The sequence below is a fragment of the Capra hircus genome, chromosome 4, assembly GCF_001704415.2.
Source record: "Capra hircus breed San Clemente chromosome 4, ASM170441v1, whole genome shotgun sequence".
NCBI classification, from domain to species: Eukaryota; Metazoa; Chordata; class Mammalia; order Artiodactyla; family Bovidae; genus Capra; species Capra hircus.
In genome coordinates, this window is record NC_030811.1 from 34,551,511 (window position 1) to 34,571,394 (window position 19,884).

Here is a 19,884-nt window from a genome sequence, read left to right on the forward strand (position 1 = left end):
TGGATGAGGACCCTGGTAGGCTACAGTCTATGGGGCCGCAAAGAGTCAGACATGACTGAGTCACTTCACTTTCTCAAGTTAAGGGGTATTAGCACATGAAATGAAGGGGTCGAAATTTGAACAACAGAGGAAAATACTGTGGCAAAAATATTACAAGAAATAATGGAAACAAATTCCCCAGAATTAAAGAGTAAAGACTTCAGGCTCAAACTGAAAACACAGATAAGAAAAGAAGCAAATCTAGGAGGATGCTGTGACTAATCAGGGGATATGAAGGTGACAAATTCCTTGATAAAGTTTGATTATGGCTTTGTTTTTTAAGAAAATAACCCCACCCAAATGATTATTTCAATCAGAATGTTTAAATCTACACTGCGATGATGGGATATGGAGAAGTGGTATAGACAGCAAATGGCATTAGTCATGAGGGGGCAGAGTGGAAGATACTAAAATTTAAGAACTTCATAGGAGAAAATAAGCATGAGTGTATGTCTCAAAGGAAGGATATCCACAGTATGTTACATTAAGAATAATAACTTTTAAGCTAACAGAAGAAAATTTCGTCTCTACAGTGAAAAACAGGAAAAGATATTTTAAATGAAACAAATGAATGCACTGAAAAATTTTAAAAATAAGATAGGAGGAATAAGTCCTAAATAATCTATGCAAGTCAATTAAAAATCATAAATTGAAAAATTAAGATTCTCAGATTGGGTGAAAACAATAAATTTCAAGACTCTACTGACTATTAAAAAATAGATTTACTACAAAGATATGTCAAAAGGAAAAAAATGTTTTAAACATATGTGAAAACAAAAATATGAAGCAAAAGAAAATTCACAAAAATCTTAACATAGACTGAAATAGAATTTTAGCAGTCATATCCTAAGACAAAAGAAAGCAAAATATACTGGCTAAAGGAACTATGGGCTTCCCAGGTGGCGCAACGGCAAAGAAACTGACTGCCAATGCAGGAGACTCAAAAGACATAGGTTCAATTCTTGGGTCGGGAAGAACCCCTAGAGTAGTAAATGGCAACCCTCTCCAGTATTCTTGCTTGAAAAATTAGTGGCAGACGAGCCTGGCAGGCTACAGTCCACGGGGTGGCAAAGAGTTGGACACGACTGAGCAAGTGAGCATGCATGCACAAAGAGGAACTGTGGAAAAAGAAGTTGTAGCCGTCATAATAGGTAACAAACATGATATCAGAATATTCAACTACCAGAATGAAAGGGAGAAGCAGACCAACAACTTTAGCCAGAGATCTTAACACACTCCACTTAGCAACTATTAGATCAGACAGGAAGAAATCAAGTATCTGCAGAATATGATTAATAAGTCAGCCATTAAATATATATAGAATTCTATACCCATGTAGAGTTTTTGTTTCTAAGCACTCATGGAAGATTTTTTTTAATATAAAGATTATTAGTCATTAAAAGAAAGCATGGATAAATTCCAAGATACCAGTAGCATACAGGATTTGTCCTCTGATAATAATATAGTAAATCAGGAATTCATAACAAAAGGATAGCTGAAAAAGAACCCTTTCTTTATAAATTGAATATGTTATCAAATACCTTGAGCTAAGCAAGGCAATCATAAAGAATATTAAAAAGTATTTAGAATTAGATAATTTGAAATTTATGAGACATGACTAAGCAGGGCATAGAAGGAATGCGTAGCTTTAGCCATTCTTGCTAGGAAACAAAACTGTTAAGCGTGAAGGAGGCAAACATTCAAATGAGAAACTAAAAAGGGACAATAGAGCAAACAAAATACTAGAAGCCAAGAAATGATGCAAATAACAGCATAAATCTGTGAAACTGGGAACAACAACATCAAAATGATGAAAAAATTAACAAAGTAAAAAACTGTTTTCTTTAAAAAGATTTAACCAACCAACAGAAAAACTTCTGACAATTTTAATAGGAAAATAAGAAGAAAATGCATAATGCTTATCTACAAAGGATAAACTGAAAAAGATGAAATAGCTGCAAACACAACAGATATAAAAATAAAAACATTATAATCTACTATACAGTAAAGAATTTAAAAATTTGATGAAATTGGTAACCCCTCCCCCAAAATACCAAACTGTACATGAAGTAATTGAGAACTTAAAACCAACCAAAATGTTTTCAATAAATTGAAAAGTCAATGATGTTTTTAAAAAACCCTTCAAATCTATTCTTTCAAGAGACTTGTACCAAATTCTTGAGGGCAATCTAATTCCCCTCTTATATAAGCTGATCCAAAAAAGTGAAAAAGAGTGAGTGTTATCCAGCTTAACTTTATGAAGCTACAAATACAAATAATGTAAAATATAAAAACCATATGAGAAACATAAGAAAATATATGTCCACATCATTTATGAACATAGGTATAAAAATTTTACAATTTTTATGAATTCAACAGAGTATTGAAAATAGTCCAGAATAATCAAGTAGGTTTTATCTCATGTATGCAGGGAGCTTGTAATCAAAAGAAAATCTAGCAACAAAATACACCAGATGAACATGGGGATAACCATGATTAACTGAAATGTAACGATAGACCCACTGCAGTTAACTGTACTCTTCTCCTTGCTTTGGCAGAGATTGTAAAGGTTAAAAACATAAAACCTACTGTAAGCGTTTTACTTAACAGAGAAACCTGAGATGAGTCCATCTTAAATGATACTCAACTCAAGAACACTATGAATTCTACGTTTAAAGATAGTATTGGCTATCCTGGACAACATTAGTCAAGAAAAAGCAAAAAAAAAAAAAAAAAAAGGGAAGAAGAAAAGATAACTAAGAATTAAAGGGAAAAGAGATTAACATGGCTTCATTTGCAGATAAAACATCTAGTAAAACCAATGATGTTGATAGTGAACTTACTGAAACAAGTTTATCAAACAGAAGTTCGACTCTAAAAGCAGAATTTCCCTATCCTAATAATGGGCTTCCCTTGTGGCTCAGATGGGAAAGAATTCGCCCGCAATGCCTGCAATCCTAATAATGGGCTTCCCAGGTGGCACGAGTGGTAAAGAACCCACTTGCCAGTGCTGGAGACAAAAGAGATGAGACACGGGTTTGATCCCTGGGTCAGGAAGACCCCCCCAGGAGAAGGAACTGGCAACCCACTCTAGCGTTCTTGCCTGGAGAATCCCGTGGACAGAGGAGCTTGGCAGGCTTCAGTCCACAGGGTTGCAAAGAGTCAATCACGACTGAAGCAACTTAGCATGTACGGACTATCCTAGTAATAACCAACTGGAAAATATAATTTAAAAACCAATATAAAAAATACTTTAGGGAATCTCTAAGTAAATTTAAGCAACACTATATAAGATCTCTGTGGAGGGAAAAATAATAAACTCTAACAAAGGACAAATAAAATGACCTGAATAACAGAGAGACTTAATATTATAAAAATCAATTCTTCAAAAATTAAACTATACATTCAATGTTATTATATATTGAAATTTTGGTAGGATTTAAAAAGTATACTTGATATTCTAAAATGTTTATAAGGAAATAAATATCTACCATATAGTTAACCTAACCTTGAAAATAAAAAGTAAAAAAGATGAACCTCCCCTGTCAACCATGAATAAATATTTATATTGCCAAAATAATAAAAACAAGTGGGCCAACTGAAACAGAACAGAAATCCCAGAGGCATCCCCGTATACAGGTGGAATGTTATACAATACATGTGATAGCGGATTCATAGGGAATAATAAGTTTTTAGCTCATGAGAACCAATTATATAGAGAAAAAAACTGCATCAGAGGTGGAACTCTAATTTAATTAAATATTTGTATGTCCAGAAAAAATTATAAAGGTAATGGAAAAAATGGAGAAGTACATCTTTGTGACTTAAGAGATAAGAAATGATCTCTGAGACCAAATTTCTGAAGAGGAACCATAAGGAAAAAATGAAATTGATTAATCAGTTGAAGATTTCTAATCAAAACAGAACATTGTAATAAGGTTGTGAAAGTGAAGTCACTCTTTGTGACCCCGTGGACTGTAGCCTACCAAGCTCCTCCGTCCTTGGGATTCTCCAGGCAAGAATACTAGAGTCGGTTGCCATTTCCTTCTCCAGGGGATCTTCCCGGCCCAGGGATCAAACCCAGGTTTTCCGCATTGGAGGCAGACGCTTTAACATCTGAGCCACCAGGGAAGCCCATATAATAAGGTTAATAGATGACAAATTGAGCTATTTGCAAGAATGAGTTCCCACTTTTCACTTGATGCAGCTGGAAAAGGTCAAATATTGGCCTAATTGTTGGGGCATGGAAATGGATATATGCATTCTGAAGGGCAAACTGACATTATTTAATTCTATCAAATGAACCCCTATCTTATGACCCAGCAATTCCACTCTGGGTGTGTATTTTTCAGAAAATGATATGCAGGTTCATAAAGAGTCAAACAGAAGGATTTGTACATTTGAAGTATTGTTTGCTTCAGCTAAGAGTTGAAGCAATCAGGATGTCTATCACTAGAGCTGTGGATAGGTAAAATACAATGCAACACATTAGCAATACCATAAATCAGTGAAAAGTAACACAGAAGATGTACACGCAGCGATGTGCATGGTTTCTTCCTAAAAGTATGCAGCGCTGCATTAAAAAAAAAAGTTAGAAAAAAATTATCTAATATAATACAATTTATATACTAAAAATACTGACATGTATAACAAAATAAAGAAGCTTATTTTACAAAAATATGCACAAAAAATACACATTAAGTCATTACAATGATGGCCTTTGAGGGGTTTCTGGGCTCAGATGGTAAAGAATCTACCTGCAATGCGGGAAACCCAGGTTTCATCCCTGAGTCAGGAAGATCCCCTGGAGAAGGGCATGGCAACCACTCCAGTATTCTTCGCTGGAGAATTCCAAGGACAGAGGATCTGGGTGGGCTACAGTCCATGAGGTTACAAAGAGTCGGTCATGACTGAGTGACTCACACTTGAGGGGAAGGAGAATTAAGTGGGGAACTGGGAATAAAATGTAATAAATAGAATAGATAACACAAGAAGACTGCACACACAGATGTTGCAAGTTCTACAAGGACAGGGATTCTGATCTCTGCTCAACAAACATTTTCCAAATACATGAACATGACATGAGTTGAGGAATATGATTCTTGTATCTCTCTATATCCAAGTTCCAATTACTTGGTTGAATCATAGGAAATTGTCATTTTTTGTAGGTCACAATTGTCAGCAATTTCATACAATTCAATTTAACAGAAAAGGGCAACTGGAGAATAATTAATTAAAGGTTCTTAGGGAATATAAATTTGGAGAAGGAAATGGCAATCCACTCCAGTGTTCTTGCCTGGAGAATCCCAGGGACGGGGGAGCCTGGTGGGCTGCCGTCTATGGGGTTGCACAGAGTCGGACACGACTGAAGCGACTTAGCAGCAGTAGCAGCAGCAGGGAATATAAATAGCCACTGTGAAGACTTGTAGGAGATAACACAAAAGACAAACCAAATTACATTCCAGTTTTTCATGATTAATTAAAAATCATATACACTGATATAATATACTGATTATTGTCCTTAAAATTAACTACCCTTGAGACCTAAGTCATCAACACCATTTCCTTACAATATCAGTTATCTATTTTACTAAGTGATGTAACCCTTGCATCTTTTATCATGCTTATCTGTTTTTTCACTGACAATATTTAAACGTGCCTTTTAAAAATCTTTCACTGTTGGAAGATTTTCCAAAACTTAAAGTGTAGTTTATGTAAGATAACTTCTGAAAAGTATCAATTATAGTCACTTTTAAATCTCTTGGAATTATGAGGTACTTGTGCCTTCTCTTTTTATGAAACCATTTTATTCTGATTAGAATACAAAAATCTGTACATATTTAATATATACAAGATGATGAGTTTAGAGATACATATATACCTATGAAACGATCACCGCAATCAAGTTATAAACATATCTATAACCCTCCAAAAGTTTCCCTCCACCCTACCTATTTGTTTAGTGATAAGAACACTTGAAATCTGTCCTCTTAGCAAATCTCAGTATTATTCACTATAGGCACTATACTGTAAGTATATACATCTCTAGGAGTTATTTAGCATAACTGAAATTTTATACCCTTAGACTAACACCTCTCCAGTCCCTGGTAACCACCATTCTATTCTTTGCTCCTGTGAGTTTGACTAGTTTAGATTCCTTCTGTAAGTGGGATTGTGTGGTATTTGTTCTTTGAAGGCATTTTGTTTGATTTTATAGAAGTAATTGTTCAGACAACAGATAAGAGGAAGGCGGAGGAAACTGAAAGAAAGCATGTATGTATTTCCTCTTACCTGTGACTTGGACAATTAATTTTGTAAAATCAGAAACTCTTTAAAATTTATCAAATATACTCTTATTAGACTTTATTTTTGACTGAGCTAAGCTGAATTACCTCTTATAACTAAACTTTTTGGAGGTTATTATTAAATTCTTTCCTGAAAACTTTCTCATCATGCTTTATATCAGGGCTCACTATGTCAGGCATCCTTGAGAGAGGTGTTTTATTCCATATTGAATGGCAAAATGAAATAGGCACTATGCTTCCTAAAAATAAAGCAAAAAGCATAAGGGCAAAACTATATTTTCCTTTGTTGCACTGACTACATTTTTCTTAAGTAGAAAATCAACTCAAGAAAAACAGACCATAGCTGAAAACTAGCTTTATAATGAGTCAAAGAACCGATTAAAATGATAAATTGAGGAAAAAAAAAAACAAGATGTAGCCTTTGTGATCTCGAGCGAAGCTGTTTCTAGGTAATTTTTGAACTACACTTATTAAATGAAAATCTCTGCTTGCAGCAATAAAACGATACAATCTTTGTTCCATGGGAGTTGATAATCATAAAGGTCAAAAAAAGGCAGCCCAACTCACTTTACTTATCTTCGGTATACTTTGTGGGAAATAACTGCTTCGATGGAAATTTTACCTTGACAGTGAAGCGTTTTTTCTTTGGTGGATTCCAAACCATGCCAGTCGAATGAATGAAGGCACGCAGAGGAGTTAAGGATGTCACCAGTACATATGCTTTAAGAATTACAGATAAATCTTTGGCTCTCAAGAGTGTTTCTTGTGGAGCAAGGGCTGCGGTTTGATTCCTAAAATATACAAAACAGAATTAAAGCTCCATAATTTGGAGTGAGTATGTAATTTGTAAATTACCTCAGCACTTTGTACACCCCATCTTTCGCTCCTTGGGCCCCAGCCTTCCGTGTATGGGCTTCCTTAAACAAAGGCTAAAATGATACCCAAAATAAGGTTTAAAGACCTAAAAAAATGTTACCATTAGTGACATCTGGTACCATCCCAACGAAAGAGGTCCATATAAAAGCTTAGGAAACCCCTGACGTCTTCTTGTTCTGCCCTTATCTACCTGAGTTCTATCTTTTCCTCTACAAGATATGGTTTCTCAGTAGTGGACAGATCATGAAAAGTATGCCAAAATACTTTCCCCGCTAATTTGATTCTACTTCTGGTGGCTCAGACGGTGAAGTGTCTGCCTACGATGTTCGATCCCTGGGTTGGGACGATCCTCCGGAGGAGGCAATGGCACCCACTCCAGTACTCTTGCCTGGAAAATCCCATGGACGGAGGAGCCTGGTAAGCTACAGTCCGTGGGGTCGCAAAGAGTTGGACTCAACTGAGAGACTAAAGTTTCACTTTTCACTTTCATAAACCACAGGTGGCGCTGGTGGTAAAGAACCTGCCTGCTAATGCAGGAGACGTAAGAGACCACGAGTTTGATCCGTGGGTTGGGAAGATTCCCTGAAGAAGGGCATGGCAACCCACTCCAGTATTCTTGCCTGGAGAATCCCCATGGGCAGAGGAGCCTGGCGGGCTACAGTCCATGGGGTCTCAAAGAGTTGGGCATGCCTGAAGCGTCTGAGCACTCATGCACGCAATAATCTACACCATATGATCATTAAGGGTTAATTTGAGGGATGAAGTTTCAGGAAACACTTCAGTCTAAAAAAGGGGGGAGGGAACCACTAGTTGAATATTCTGTGATGAAGCAAATAGACTTTCATCATGTGCGTATGTGTGTTAGTCTCTCCGTTGTGTCTTACTCTTTGCAATTCGACTCTATGGACTGTAGCCTGCCAGGCTCTTCATCCGTGCAATTCTCCAGGCAAGAATACTGGAGTGAGTTGCCGTTGCCTTCTCTAGGGGATCTATCTGACCAGGGGATGGAACCTGCGATTCCCGCATTTCAGGCAGAATCTTTACCGTCTGAGTCACCATGGAAGGCCACATCCATTATAAATGGTACCAAAATGTATGTGTGTGTGTGTGTGAATCGATCAGTCATGTCCGACTCTTTGCAACCCCATGGACTATAGCCCACCAGGCTCCTCTGTCCATGGAATTCTCCAGGCAAGAATACTGGAATGGGTTGCCATTTCCTTCTCCAACCAAAATGTATAGCTATTTTCTCTTCTGCACCCTATTTCTGTATTTCAATTATCTAAGTTCGGTCAATGAAAAGAGAGTGCTTTTTCATCTTTTGAAGTCTACATAAGCAGAAATGCATATGATTCTTCAAATACTACCTAAAAATTATAAAATGACATGAGGCAAACTGTTTTGCGCCTTGGATAAGATAATTAAAATCTCTTAGTTTTTCACTGTAATTTATCGACATGAAAAAATCATTTCCCTGGGAGCAACTTAAAGTAACTTGGTACCCTACAGTTGTTTTCTCAGAGCCCTAAAAAAATAACTAGAAAAAAATCATTCAGTCATACTCATAGACTAACGTTTGTTATTTGAATATAAAATGGAAGTTAAAATTTTATAGTTTCACACTGTCAAGCTTTTAAATTCAATTTCCATTAATGTAACTTTCTAGATAAGAGTCCTATTTACCCAAATGTTTATTCTATGGCAAGAGAGGTTTGAATTAGTCTAGAAGAAAATAGATGGTGCATTCTTTATTAAGAAGAGATAGTTGAAAATTTATGTAACAGAACCTAAATTTCAAACATGTAAAACCCCTAGATGTGTCTAGTGCTTTTTTTCTTATTGGCTATCTTCTAAAATGCGTGCCTGGGGTAACAATTCAAAATGATTAGCTTACAGCTGTTCACGTCTCCAGTCCCCTGGTTTCCACATCTGTGACTTCAGTGTTTTTAAAAGGTGACTTGAAGTCCTCAGCTTTAATTGTATGCTCTGATTCAGACACACAGAAGGGCTCACCAGAAGTTGCAATTCTGGAAAGAGTCAAAAGAGCAAAAGACAGTCATTTTATTGTTTCCTTTTGGAATGGCTTCCGAAATAGAGTCTTGCTGTGTTAACCTCCTGGGTCCAAGGGAAACAGGCAGCAAATTTTCTCTCCATTCTGAATCAAGGTTAGATCCATCAAGCACGAAGGCATGTTTAGAGAGGCCTTTCCTTAGTGGTATGTTCTCTTACCATATACTAGTAAAACAATTGTAATAACATTAAAATTTTCTTGCTCAGGAGAGGAAGTAGATACAATGTGTCCCTCTCCGTCCCCAGGAGGGTCTATCTTCCATATGGCTTAGAGATGCACTCTTGATTCAGGGAATGGTGGTGTAGGAGCTGACTTCTCTTTGTGATGAGAATACTACACAGACAACCTGAGTTGACTTCCTGACAATGCAGTCCTTCAAAAGCTAGAGTCTGTCATGCTTCTTGACCTTGATAACCTCAAGAAGTGTTTCATTATTTTGTAGAATATTATTTGTGCTTAGTCGCTTAGTCATGTCTGACTCTTTGAGACCTTATGAACTATAGCCCACCAGGCTCCTCTCCTCTGTCCGTGGGATTTTCCAGACAAGAATACTGGAGAGGGTTGCCATTTCCTTTTCCAAGAATATTATTTAGTGAATTTTTTAAGTGTATAAAAGTAAAAACCAACAATGATGACTTATTTAAGAACACATATTGATAGAAGGTAATTCTGTATATCCATATCAGCATATACAGAATTACCTTACACTTCTTAATGGTTTGGGGTGTTCCATTTAATGAATATATTTAATTTAACCATTCCCTTATTGCTGTGTATTTAGATAATTTTTGTAAGGTTTTCTTCTGCTATTTCAAAAATACTATAATGAACACTCTTAACATCTAATCTGGCGTACTTTTACAAGTTTATCTAGGGATGAATTCAAATCTATATGTGTAATTTTTGGATCAATGGGTAAATGCATTGTAAATTTGATCAACATTACTCAATTGCCTTCTAAAAAGGTTGCCCCAATTTCACTCTCTCCAACAGCATATTAAGAGTTGTTGTTTCCTTACTGCCAGGTCATAGAGCTTTATTTTTAAATTATACAATTTATCTAGCTCCCCAAATAGAATAAAACCTTTAAATCATTTCCCCCCTTGTGCGTGTTTCATCAATACTAACACAGTCTAATTTAAAATACTTCATGCTCTTAAGTAAAAGTCAGCAGAAGTCAAGCTGTTCAATGTATTCCCATATCTCATTATTTAGCACAGTGTGATCTTTCTCAAAAAATGATAGCCTGTTTGTAAGACTTCCTTATTAATGAAGTTCTAATATATCATAATAACGGAAATATTCAAATTGCTTGTTTCTAGAGGTGACAAATGAAGAGCCATTAAGGTAATTTCTTTCCCTGAGCATCACAACTACAAGAGAGTTTGAGCATTAATACAGTCCTTTACCTTTGCAGTAAGAAAATAGGTGTTCTTCCCCCCGCCCCCCTGCAACTAAATAGACGTGGGTGATTCACTGGTAGAAGTCTTGCCTGCTATGCAGGAGGCCAGGGTTCAATTCTTGGCCCATGCAGCTACAGGGTCCCCTTGGGCTTCCCAGGTGGCTCAGATGGTAAAGAATCTGCCTGCAATGTAGGAGGCCTGGGTTTGATCCCTAGGTCAGGAAGTTGTCCCCCAGAGAAGGAAATGGCAACCCACTCCAGTATTCTTGCCTGGAGAATTCCATGGACAGAGAAGCCTGGCGGGCTATCGTCCAGGTCGCAAAGAGTTGGAAACATGACTAAGTGACTAACACCTTTACTTTCCCTTTTACCTTTGCTACCAGGAAGCACAGCACCAGTTTGAAGTCCAAGCAGAGGTGACGTTGAAAAACCTAAACATATTAAGTGTTTCACCAAGGTAGGAGTTCAATGGTTTTGAAGAAGTAGTCAGCAAATATGTCAAAAGAATACATGATTTCATGTCATCTTAGTTCAAGTGGAGAAGCCTAAACATGTAGTTGAAGCAATCCAATGTAGGAACTGCCAAGAATATGTCAAATTTCCAAATCAGCCCCTGAATGTGACAGTAATAAAATTGAATATTGATTAAAGTAAATTTTACCTTTTGTGATATATATATATATCAGACATTCCATTATATCATTCCAGGTTTGGAGGTTACTTTGAACAATTCTAAAACAAAAATCCCCACAACTCTAATTAGACCTCCCCTGACACCTAAAATTACTTAATTTCCCTTGATTACAGCTAAAAATTATAAATAAGTTCCATCAATATCTTTTAAAACTGCAACTACATTTTATCAAGCTTTAATAAATAAATGTGGAAGCTTTAAGTATCCTAAGTTCTTGTTTAACAGAGTCAAAAATTTGTTGGTAGTCACTGTAACCTATAATGTTATCGCATGTGTGCTAAGTGGCTTCAGTCATGTCTGACTCTTTGTGACCCCCATGGACTGTAGCCCACCAGACTCCTCTGTCCATGGAATTTTCCAGGAAAGAATACCAGAGTGGGTAGCCATTCCCTTCTCCAAGGTATCTTCCTGACCCAGGTATCAAACCTGGGCTTCCCGCATTGCAGGCAAATTCTTTACCATCTGAGCCACCAGGGAAACCCAAAACCTTATTGGGTATATCTGTCAAGGTCTTCTCAGTAAACCAGTTCAATCCACTTAAATATTCCCTTCCCCTTATCCCTTGACCCTCAAACACAGAGAGGAGCCTAAAAGTCTCCTACCAACAATGTCAAAACCAGCTTCTGGGTTTGGAAGGAATTTGGGAGATGAGGTGCTATTTAGTCTTCTTGTAGTTCATTAACATGCTTATTTTCAGGAAGTAATTAAATACTGAGGGCTAAGTATCTTTCGGGTTTTGCTACCTCACACTTTGAGTTCTCAACGGGTAGCAGATACAGATGCGAAGTATCATACGTGCTCTTATCTATTGACTATTCTTGGCTCTTCTGAAAGAGTCCTGAAGCCATAAATTGACTGCTCACTTAGAGTAAAAAGAACAATTTGTTAGAGATGCATGAAGACTGCTCTTTCATACATTCTAATATCTGGTTGGCTGGGTCCTAAGTACCTGATGACTGTTGTGCTGTTTTCTATAAAGGAAGATTAAACTTGGGGTTTCATTTTACTTCTTACCAACCAATGATTAATGGGCTTGTAACACTGTCAAGGAGTCTTCTAGAATACAGGATGTCATTCTCCAGGAATCTTTTGAACTTCCCACATCACAGACCATAAGACTGATATAAGTATGCAATAAATATCTGTTGTAGCAATGAACTAGTTTGGGGAGGGGATGATGTTAAGCTAATGTGAAGTTGGAGAACAATGAGCATTTCAATGTATTAAAAGATTTTATTTGGTTATTTATTCTTTCACTTCTATGTGGCATGTAATTACATACATCATAGGCAAAGACTAAACACTGGAAAACACTTGTACTAGCAAAGATTAGCTGCCAAATTTACATTGCGTTTGATTTAATGTTTTACCCCGTGGCTAATAATGAATAGGAAAGTGATAGTGAAAGTATAATTATATTTCACCAGTGTTTAAATATTGTCTTGCGTTTCATATTAGGAAGCTAAATTTAGCCACTAATTTCTTGCTTTAAAACTTCTAGCGAAGATAAAAGCCCTTAATTAATAATTAACAATTGGTTTTGAGATTAGAAGTGTAGATAAGTATTTATGAATGTATTCACTGTTCTTCCTGCAGGAGGGCGTTTACAAGTCTTGCTCCTTAGCCTGCAAGATAGCCTCAGAACTTTCATGTACAGCAAACTTAAACAGAACAATGGATATATGGGATATATGACTGATATAACCAGGAAAGTATCAGTCAGGGCACTGGGAGAAAAGAGATGGATGACAGAATCAAAGTGAAGACACTACCAGAGACTAGCCAAAATAGATAATCAACAAGGACCTCCTAGGAGCACAGGGAGTTCCCCTAATACTCACTACTCTGAAATAGGGCTTCCCGTGGCACTAGTGGTTAAAAAAAAAAAAAAAAAAGCACTTGCCCATGCAGGAGACAAAAGAAGCTCAAGTTTGATCCCTGGGTTGGGAAGATCCTCTAGAGAAGGGTATGGCAACCCACTCCAGCATTCTTGCCCGGAGAATCCCATGGACAGAGTAACCTGGTAGGCTGTAGTCCATAGGGTCGCAAAGAGTCAGACACGACTGAAACAACTCAGCATGCACACACTCTATAATAACCTGTATGGGAAAAGAATCTGAGAAAGAATTAGATGTATGAATGTGTGTAACTAAATCACTTTGCTTTTCACCTGAAACTAACGCAACACTGTCAGTCAACTCTGCGTGCGTGCGCGCTCAGTTGCTTCAGTCACGTCCTACTCTTTGCAACCCCATGGACTGTAGCCCGCCAGGCTTCTCTGTCTGTGGAATTCTCCAGGCAGAAATACTGGAGTGGGTTGCCATGCTCTCCTCCAGGGGATCTTTCCAACCCAGGAATCAAACCCTTTTGCATCTCCTGCATAGACAGGAGGGTTCTTGATCCCCAGCACCACTTGGGAAGCCCGAATCAAGTATGCTCCAATATAAAATTAAAAAGAGAGACTATCAAAGAAAGAGTTGATAACAAAAGCAAGAGTAGAGTTGCAAGAAACAACGCCAGGCACTGAAGCTCCCAGGGCTGAACGACAGAAGCTCTTACCACCCCTAGCCCAGCAGGGAGCTGATTACAAACCCAGGCAAAAGGCACAGCTGTGGGAGAGGACACAGAGAAGCAAGAGTGAGGGCTGCAGGGAGAAGCACCCAGGCACTTCCAAGTCAGGGTCCTGCAGGGAAGCAGCTAGGGAATAAATGCTCTCCCCGTGAGCTCTGGTCTCCACTGGCAGGGATGGCTGTTCTCTCAACATGGTGTTCGTTAGAGTGGTGTGATTTGCTACGATCTCATCAGGACACTGCACCAATGGGGCAGCTCCAGTGGGGGGCAGAGACGGACATCTCTGGTGAACTGTCTAAGGCCAAGAGGCCTCAGAGCAGCAGAGCCCCTGAACCCATGCTGAGCACAGGAAGCCATGAAGAGACGGTCACCAGCAGACAGCCAAGGGACAGGCTGCGCCTGGTAAGGAAGGGGCCATTCCACGAGGGAGGGTTTCGGGACCCAGGTTTTGTTTGCTTTTACCACACCAGCTGAACCCGGGCCTGAGAAGACCTGGGTAAAACCCATAAAGATGCCTGTTCGAAACTGTCCAGCTCATTGTAATTTAGTCGCTAACCAATATATACATATTTTAATTTTCAAATGATAGTCTAAATAACATTTATTTTAAAAATTCTAATTCCTGTCTATAAATGGTTCTTATTCATAGGGTATATGACCATGAGCTAATTCCTTAAGTTTTCTGAGTTCTGTGTCTTTATGTGAAAAATGAGAAGAAGAATAATAATGTTAAAAAGAAGAACCTATCTCATACGGATGCTGACAGGATTAAATACAGAGTTTCCTTTAAAGTCCTTTGCAGAGCACTGGGCATATGTTAAATGTTCAAAAAAACATGCTAAATAGCTAATGGTTGTAGTAGTTTAGTATAATCTTTTTCTATAGCATAGAAAACCTGTGTCACTTTGGAAGCTTCGAAGTGTAACTAAAATGCTATTCCTTTTGAATTCATCCAACACTAAGGGGTTCTCACCACTGCTGGCTATCCAAAAAAGGCTAATCTATTAAATTTTCTTTTATATGATTCTTAAACATCTGACATTTCACATTAGTTAGTTAAGAAGAAAGCAGAAGTATGCGTAGTAAGCACAAATATGTAGTCTAAAATTAAACATAGCAGCCTTACTGTAGAAGGCTTATAAAGACACGTGCAACTTTTAGTGACTTTCCTCAAGGTTAGCATTGTGGTTGACCAGTAAGGCTGTTAAAAGAGTTCTTTATTAAGGATAGGTTTCCATAGATGGGGTAAACCAAGGGCTAACCCAGTTACTACAATATTTATGTCTGTTCTGTATTTTGTTCAGGAAAAGATCTTTGCAAACAACCAGTACAAGGAGTTCTTAGTCAACAGAAACAGATCTTAGTTAACAGATTTATTACACATAAATAAAACTCCCTGGACAATTCACGACACATGGATGAAACTCCCTGGACTATTTCAGACCTACACTTGAACTTAAATGCTATAATCTGAGGATTTATATACTTTAAACACATCAATTCCTTAACACAATTTTACTTTTATTTTAAGCAAGTGGCATTAGCTAAAGAGTACCTTTGAGAAAATGGATATACCAAACCCATAAAGGCATGATTAATACATAATTCTAGGCTGAAGTCAGGCAACTCAAAATTCCTGTTTTGAGACCTGACATTATTATATTATTACCTATGTGGCTTTGATACCAATAGTTGACACTCTATAGTTTCAGCATATCTTTCCTATGTTTGTTACTACATAAGGGTGTCAAACCACAAATACAAATGGCATAGTAATTCAATACAGTACTTTTTTGGGGTAAAGAATAACTTCCACTTTATTTTATAGGAAATGAGATGCAGTCCACGTCCTGATATAAGTGGAGACACAATCTGAGCCATAAAAATGACCCGATCAATTTCATAGCAATGTACTTTAAAGGAATAGTCATTGCATAAAGTTTCCACCAACGAACCAATCAATCAATCAACTGCTTACTGAGAATTCAGTAAAGTAAATGCAAGCCATAAATGCCCTCCTTTCTGTTCTTTTTCAGTGGAAGTGTCAAAGTCATGCAATTCTACAAAAATAATTTTCCCCATGGACTGCTCCGTGTGTTGACCATGACAACATAAAAACCTTGAATTCTGCTCCTTTTCCTCAGTAATAAAAGCTATGCCTAGACTACAACTTCAATTTTCTTGCCATGTGACTTCACTGCAATGACCAAACAGCATGAAAGACTTGTTTTCTTACCTTATGGCAACTTAATTTACCTTGATGCTTTTCTACATAAATTTTCCAGGGGAAAAGAAAAGGGAAGAAAATACTTTACTACTTCAGTAAGACCAAAGATGAATAATTTGGTATAAATCAGTGAGCATCATTAATAACAATTTGAAACACAACCTCCAACAAATATTAGTACCTAGAATGCAACAAATATGATAACAGAGTAGCTGTCTAAGCCCACTCACTGTGAAAATAAGTTAATCACTTTATTAATATTAAACATTTTCTGGAGCAAACTATGAAACTCTATTGATATCATCTACATCAGAATAAGTAATGACTTATTAAAGGTTTGTAACAGTGATTCAAAATTCTTTTTAAGTATATTGAAGGCAATCTCAATTTAAATGTAATACACAAATACAGTGAGTCATTGCACCTATTTTAAATGAAACCATGCATTAACATAGCTCTTCTTTAATGGCAATTTCACAGACCAACTCCATCCTCAATTTTCACCCTATATTTTTGGTATAATAAAGTATACATGATATTTCTATCAATTTCCTTCTCTACTCCTATAGTATTTACAAATAAACTTATTATATGTGAACCAGTACATATTTAAAATATCAATATTTTCATAATATCTGACTCCAAGAGTGAGACAAATAGAGAACATGCAGAGACTAGAGGCAGTTGCCCAAATGAAATCTAATGAGGACCAGAGGTCCCAATGCCAGAAATAGGTCAAGCACATGGCAATACGTCAGAAAAGATTTCTGGTTATGACACTGAAAAAATATATCCCAACGGAACCATTTTGTTCTCAGCTTCTTTCCCTCCAATTAATCAGCAATATGATTGGAGTCTGTGGCTGTCAGTTTTAGCTGGGTGACACAGGAGTCCACTCTTCATAGATGAGGACACAAACAGACAAGGGTCAGAAGCCAGGCAGAATCTGATCAGAGTTTCTGAAATAGTGTCTCAGTTCCACCCTAAGCTGGATAAGCCCATCAACAGATACATTTGGCCTATTTTGCATCTTTGGGGCTTCCCTGGTGTCTCCGTGGTAAGGAATCTGCCTGCAAAGTGGGAGTCGTGGGTTCAATCACTGGGTCGGGAAGACTCCCTGGAGGAGGAAATGACAACCCACTACAGTATTCTTACCTGAAGAATTCCATGGACAGAGGAGCCTGGCAGGCTACAGGAGCCTTTGCACAAAGCAGCCTTTGTGCAAAGGAGCCTTTGCAACCTTGCAAAGAGTCAGGCACAACAGAGTGACTGAACTAACCAAAGCGAGGAAGTTTTCATATCTGAAATGTTAAGTAACTGTTGGTCTTTAAAGATGTTAATTAGGTGATTAATTTTGAAATTTTCCCCCTAAACTCTCTACTCTGGGTAAAATTTAGGCCAGGACATTAAACTCAAATAACTATTTTCTAATAAGAATACTCTTCATGTTTTCTCCATACATCTCTCATCTTTTGTACTGCCAAGGTGCTTTTAGCATACATGTGCGTGTGTGTGTTATACGTATTACCTAATTTATATATGTGACATTTAATATATAACACAAATACTTATTTGTATTACATAAAATATTAATTGATATACATATAGTATTTTCCAGAGATTTAATACACTATAACTCAGACTACAGAGTTTTCACATCAGCATTTTATTTCAATTAAGACCACTCATTTGCATGCTCCTGTAACAGCAATCCCAGACTGAACTTCCAGGTCTAAACTGCTATGTGTTGTTGTTGCTGTTGTTTAGTTGATAAATCACATCCAACTCTTTGCAATCCCATGGACTGTAGCCTGCCAGGCTCCTCTGTCCATGAGATTTCCCAGGCAAGAATACTGGAGTGGGTTGCCATTTCCTCCTCCAGGGGATCTTCCTGACTCAGGGATTGAACCCACATTTCCTGCATTGCAGGTGGAGTCTTTACCACTGAGCCACCAGCGAAGCCCAAGCTGCTATTTATACTTTAAATAGGTGGGTAGTGGATACTAAGTCATTTATATTTTGCTATTTCTTATGAAACACACTAAATGTTTTAGGGAAGACAATTCTCTGGCACCCAATAATATCTCAGTCATTTTCAATAAATTAGGGATGGGCAGTTATTGCTTTAAAAAATTCTGTGAGCTATGGCATCACTCAGGGGTTCAAAGTCATCAAATGACAGTCATACTCTCTGCTAGAATTTGACTCTGTAGACTCAGTCAATGGAAGCTGAATCAAAAGCTTGGATTGTAAGTAGTGGAAAACATTCAAGCTCATTTTAAGTCTAAAGAATTCAAGCTATCTTTAAGTAAAGGGAAAATGAATGAGTAACAGTGAAAAAAATATCAAAGTATAGGTTTTCTGTTCCTCTTTTCCCCTTTAAGAGAGAATGATACATGCTAATTGGAGAACCAAGTTTGTAATGTTGTTTGAAGTAATGGGGGAAAAACTGATCTTTAATCAATATAAATGAATCAGAAAGAGAAGAGTGAAAAAAGAGACCAACAAGGAGAGAGGATGTACAGGATGGGGTTTTGGTGAGCTGACAGGGTTGCCTAGGGAAAAAAAAAAAAAAGAGGGTTATAAAAGCAGAATTTGGCAGAAATTTCACTATGTGTTGAGTAAGGCTAATTCCCCTTTAGCTGCCATTTTGTCCCTAGATCTCCTTCCTTCCAAAAAAAGGTACTGAAAAACGTAAATAAACCTCAAGGTTTATTTACAAATAAACCGTGTATTGTTGGAGGGGGTGTTTTATTTGTTTGCTTACCACGACATAATGCTCAGCATTCTCTCAAAGGGGCCATTTTTTCTGGGCCCCCTGCCACGCCCAGGGCCAAGGTCAGGTCCCTTCGGCCCAGTTGGCTGCTGGGGTGGACCACTACGAGAGAAAGGCAGGTGAGCAAAATCTGATTTAGAGAAAAAGTGCATGAGGTCTCTATTATGAGAAAAGTTGAACTTAAGAGTGTTCATTCAATTTCCTAGATCTAGAGTGAAAAGTGACAGAGGTTCTCAGCGGCCACCACCCACCAAGTGATTAGCAATTCAGGTTTTCAACTCGCTGCCTCACATCACTCATCCAGCCTCCAACTCGCCACTATGGGCTGATTTCTCTGAGAATGCTGCGTTTATTCAGCATTTTCTTCAAGAAATCTGGCTTTTATTTACTAAATTGCTTAAACCATTCACAGTATCCATTGGTCTCAGGAGCTTCAGGTGACATTAGGACACATATTTCTGACCAGAAATTTTCAAAATTGGCATGAGACTCTAGGATTTGGGGTTGTTTTTTCAGTTTTGCTTCCCTCGTGAGCTATATTTCATATAATTAAGGACTTTTCACCCACTAAACAGCTTAAAATGTTGTTCCAGTAGCTTACAAACACGAAAATATTCTATTAAAATCTGTCTTAAAGGTAAAACTTCTCTTAATTAAAAGAGTACACCTGGTACTTTGCTTCTTTTGCTCTTGGCATAACACATGTAGATTTACCAATAAATCATGTAACTGGAAAATCTTAAATATCACTTTGCGGGTGGTATCTTTGCTTTTTATAGCCTTCTATGAATATAGTTTAAACTTCTCTCTCTTCAATGACACAGGCTTTTCTAAAACTGTTGAATGACCTACAGAGGACTAAGAGACGGAATCTAGAAAAAGGAACATTACCAAATACTGAGCTGAAAAGATAAATTAGGCAT

At 37.5% G+C, this 19,884-nt stretch overlaps 1 protein-coding gene across 6 annotated transcripts in view; it reads right to left on the reverse strand.

Annotated features, from left to right (window-relative positions):
• CPED1 (cadherin like and PC-esterase domain containing 1) overlaps positions 1–19,884 on the reverse strand; it is a 324,765-nt gene that overhangs the window by 199,362 nt on the left and 105,519 nt on the right. For all 6 annotated transcript variants that reach the window (XM_018046984.1, XM_005679391.3, XM_018046986.1 and 3 more), the window contains 2 exons: positions 9,115–9,247; positions 6,967–7,135 (listed from right to left, as the gene is read on the reverse strand). In XM_018046984.1, coding sequence (XP_017902473.1) covers positions 6,967–7,135; positions 9,115–9,247 — 302 coding nt within the window. The remainder of the gene's footprint in view (positions 1–6,966; positions 7,136–9,114; positions 9,248–19,884) is intronic.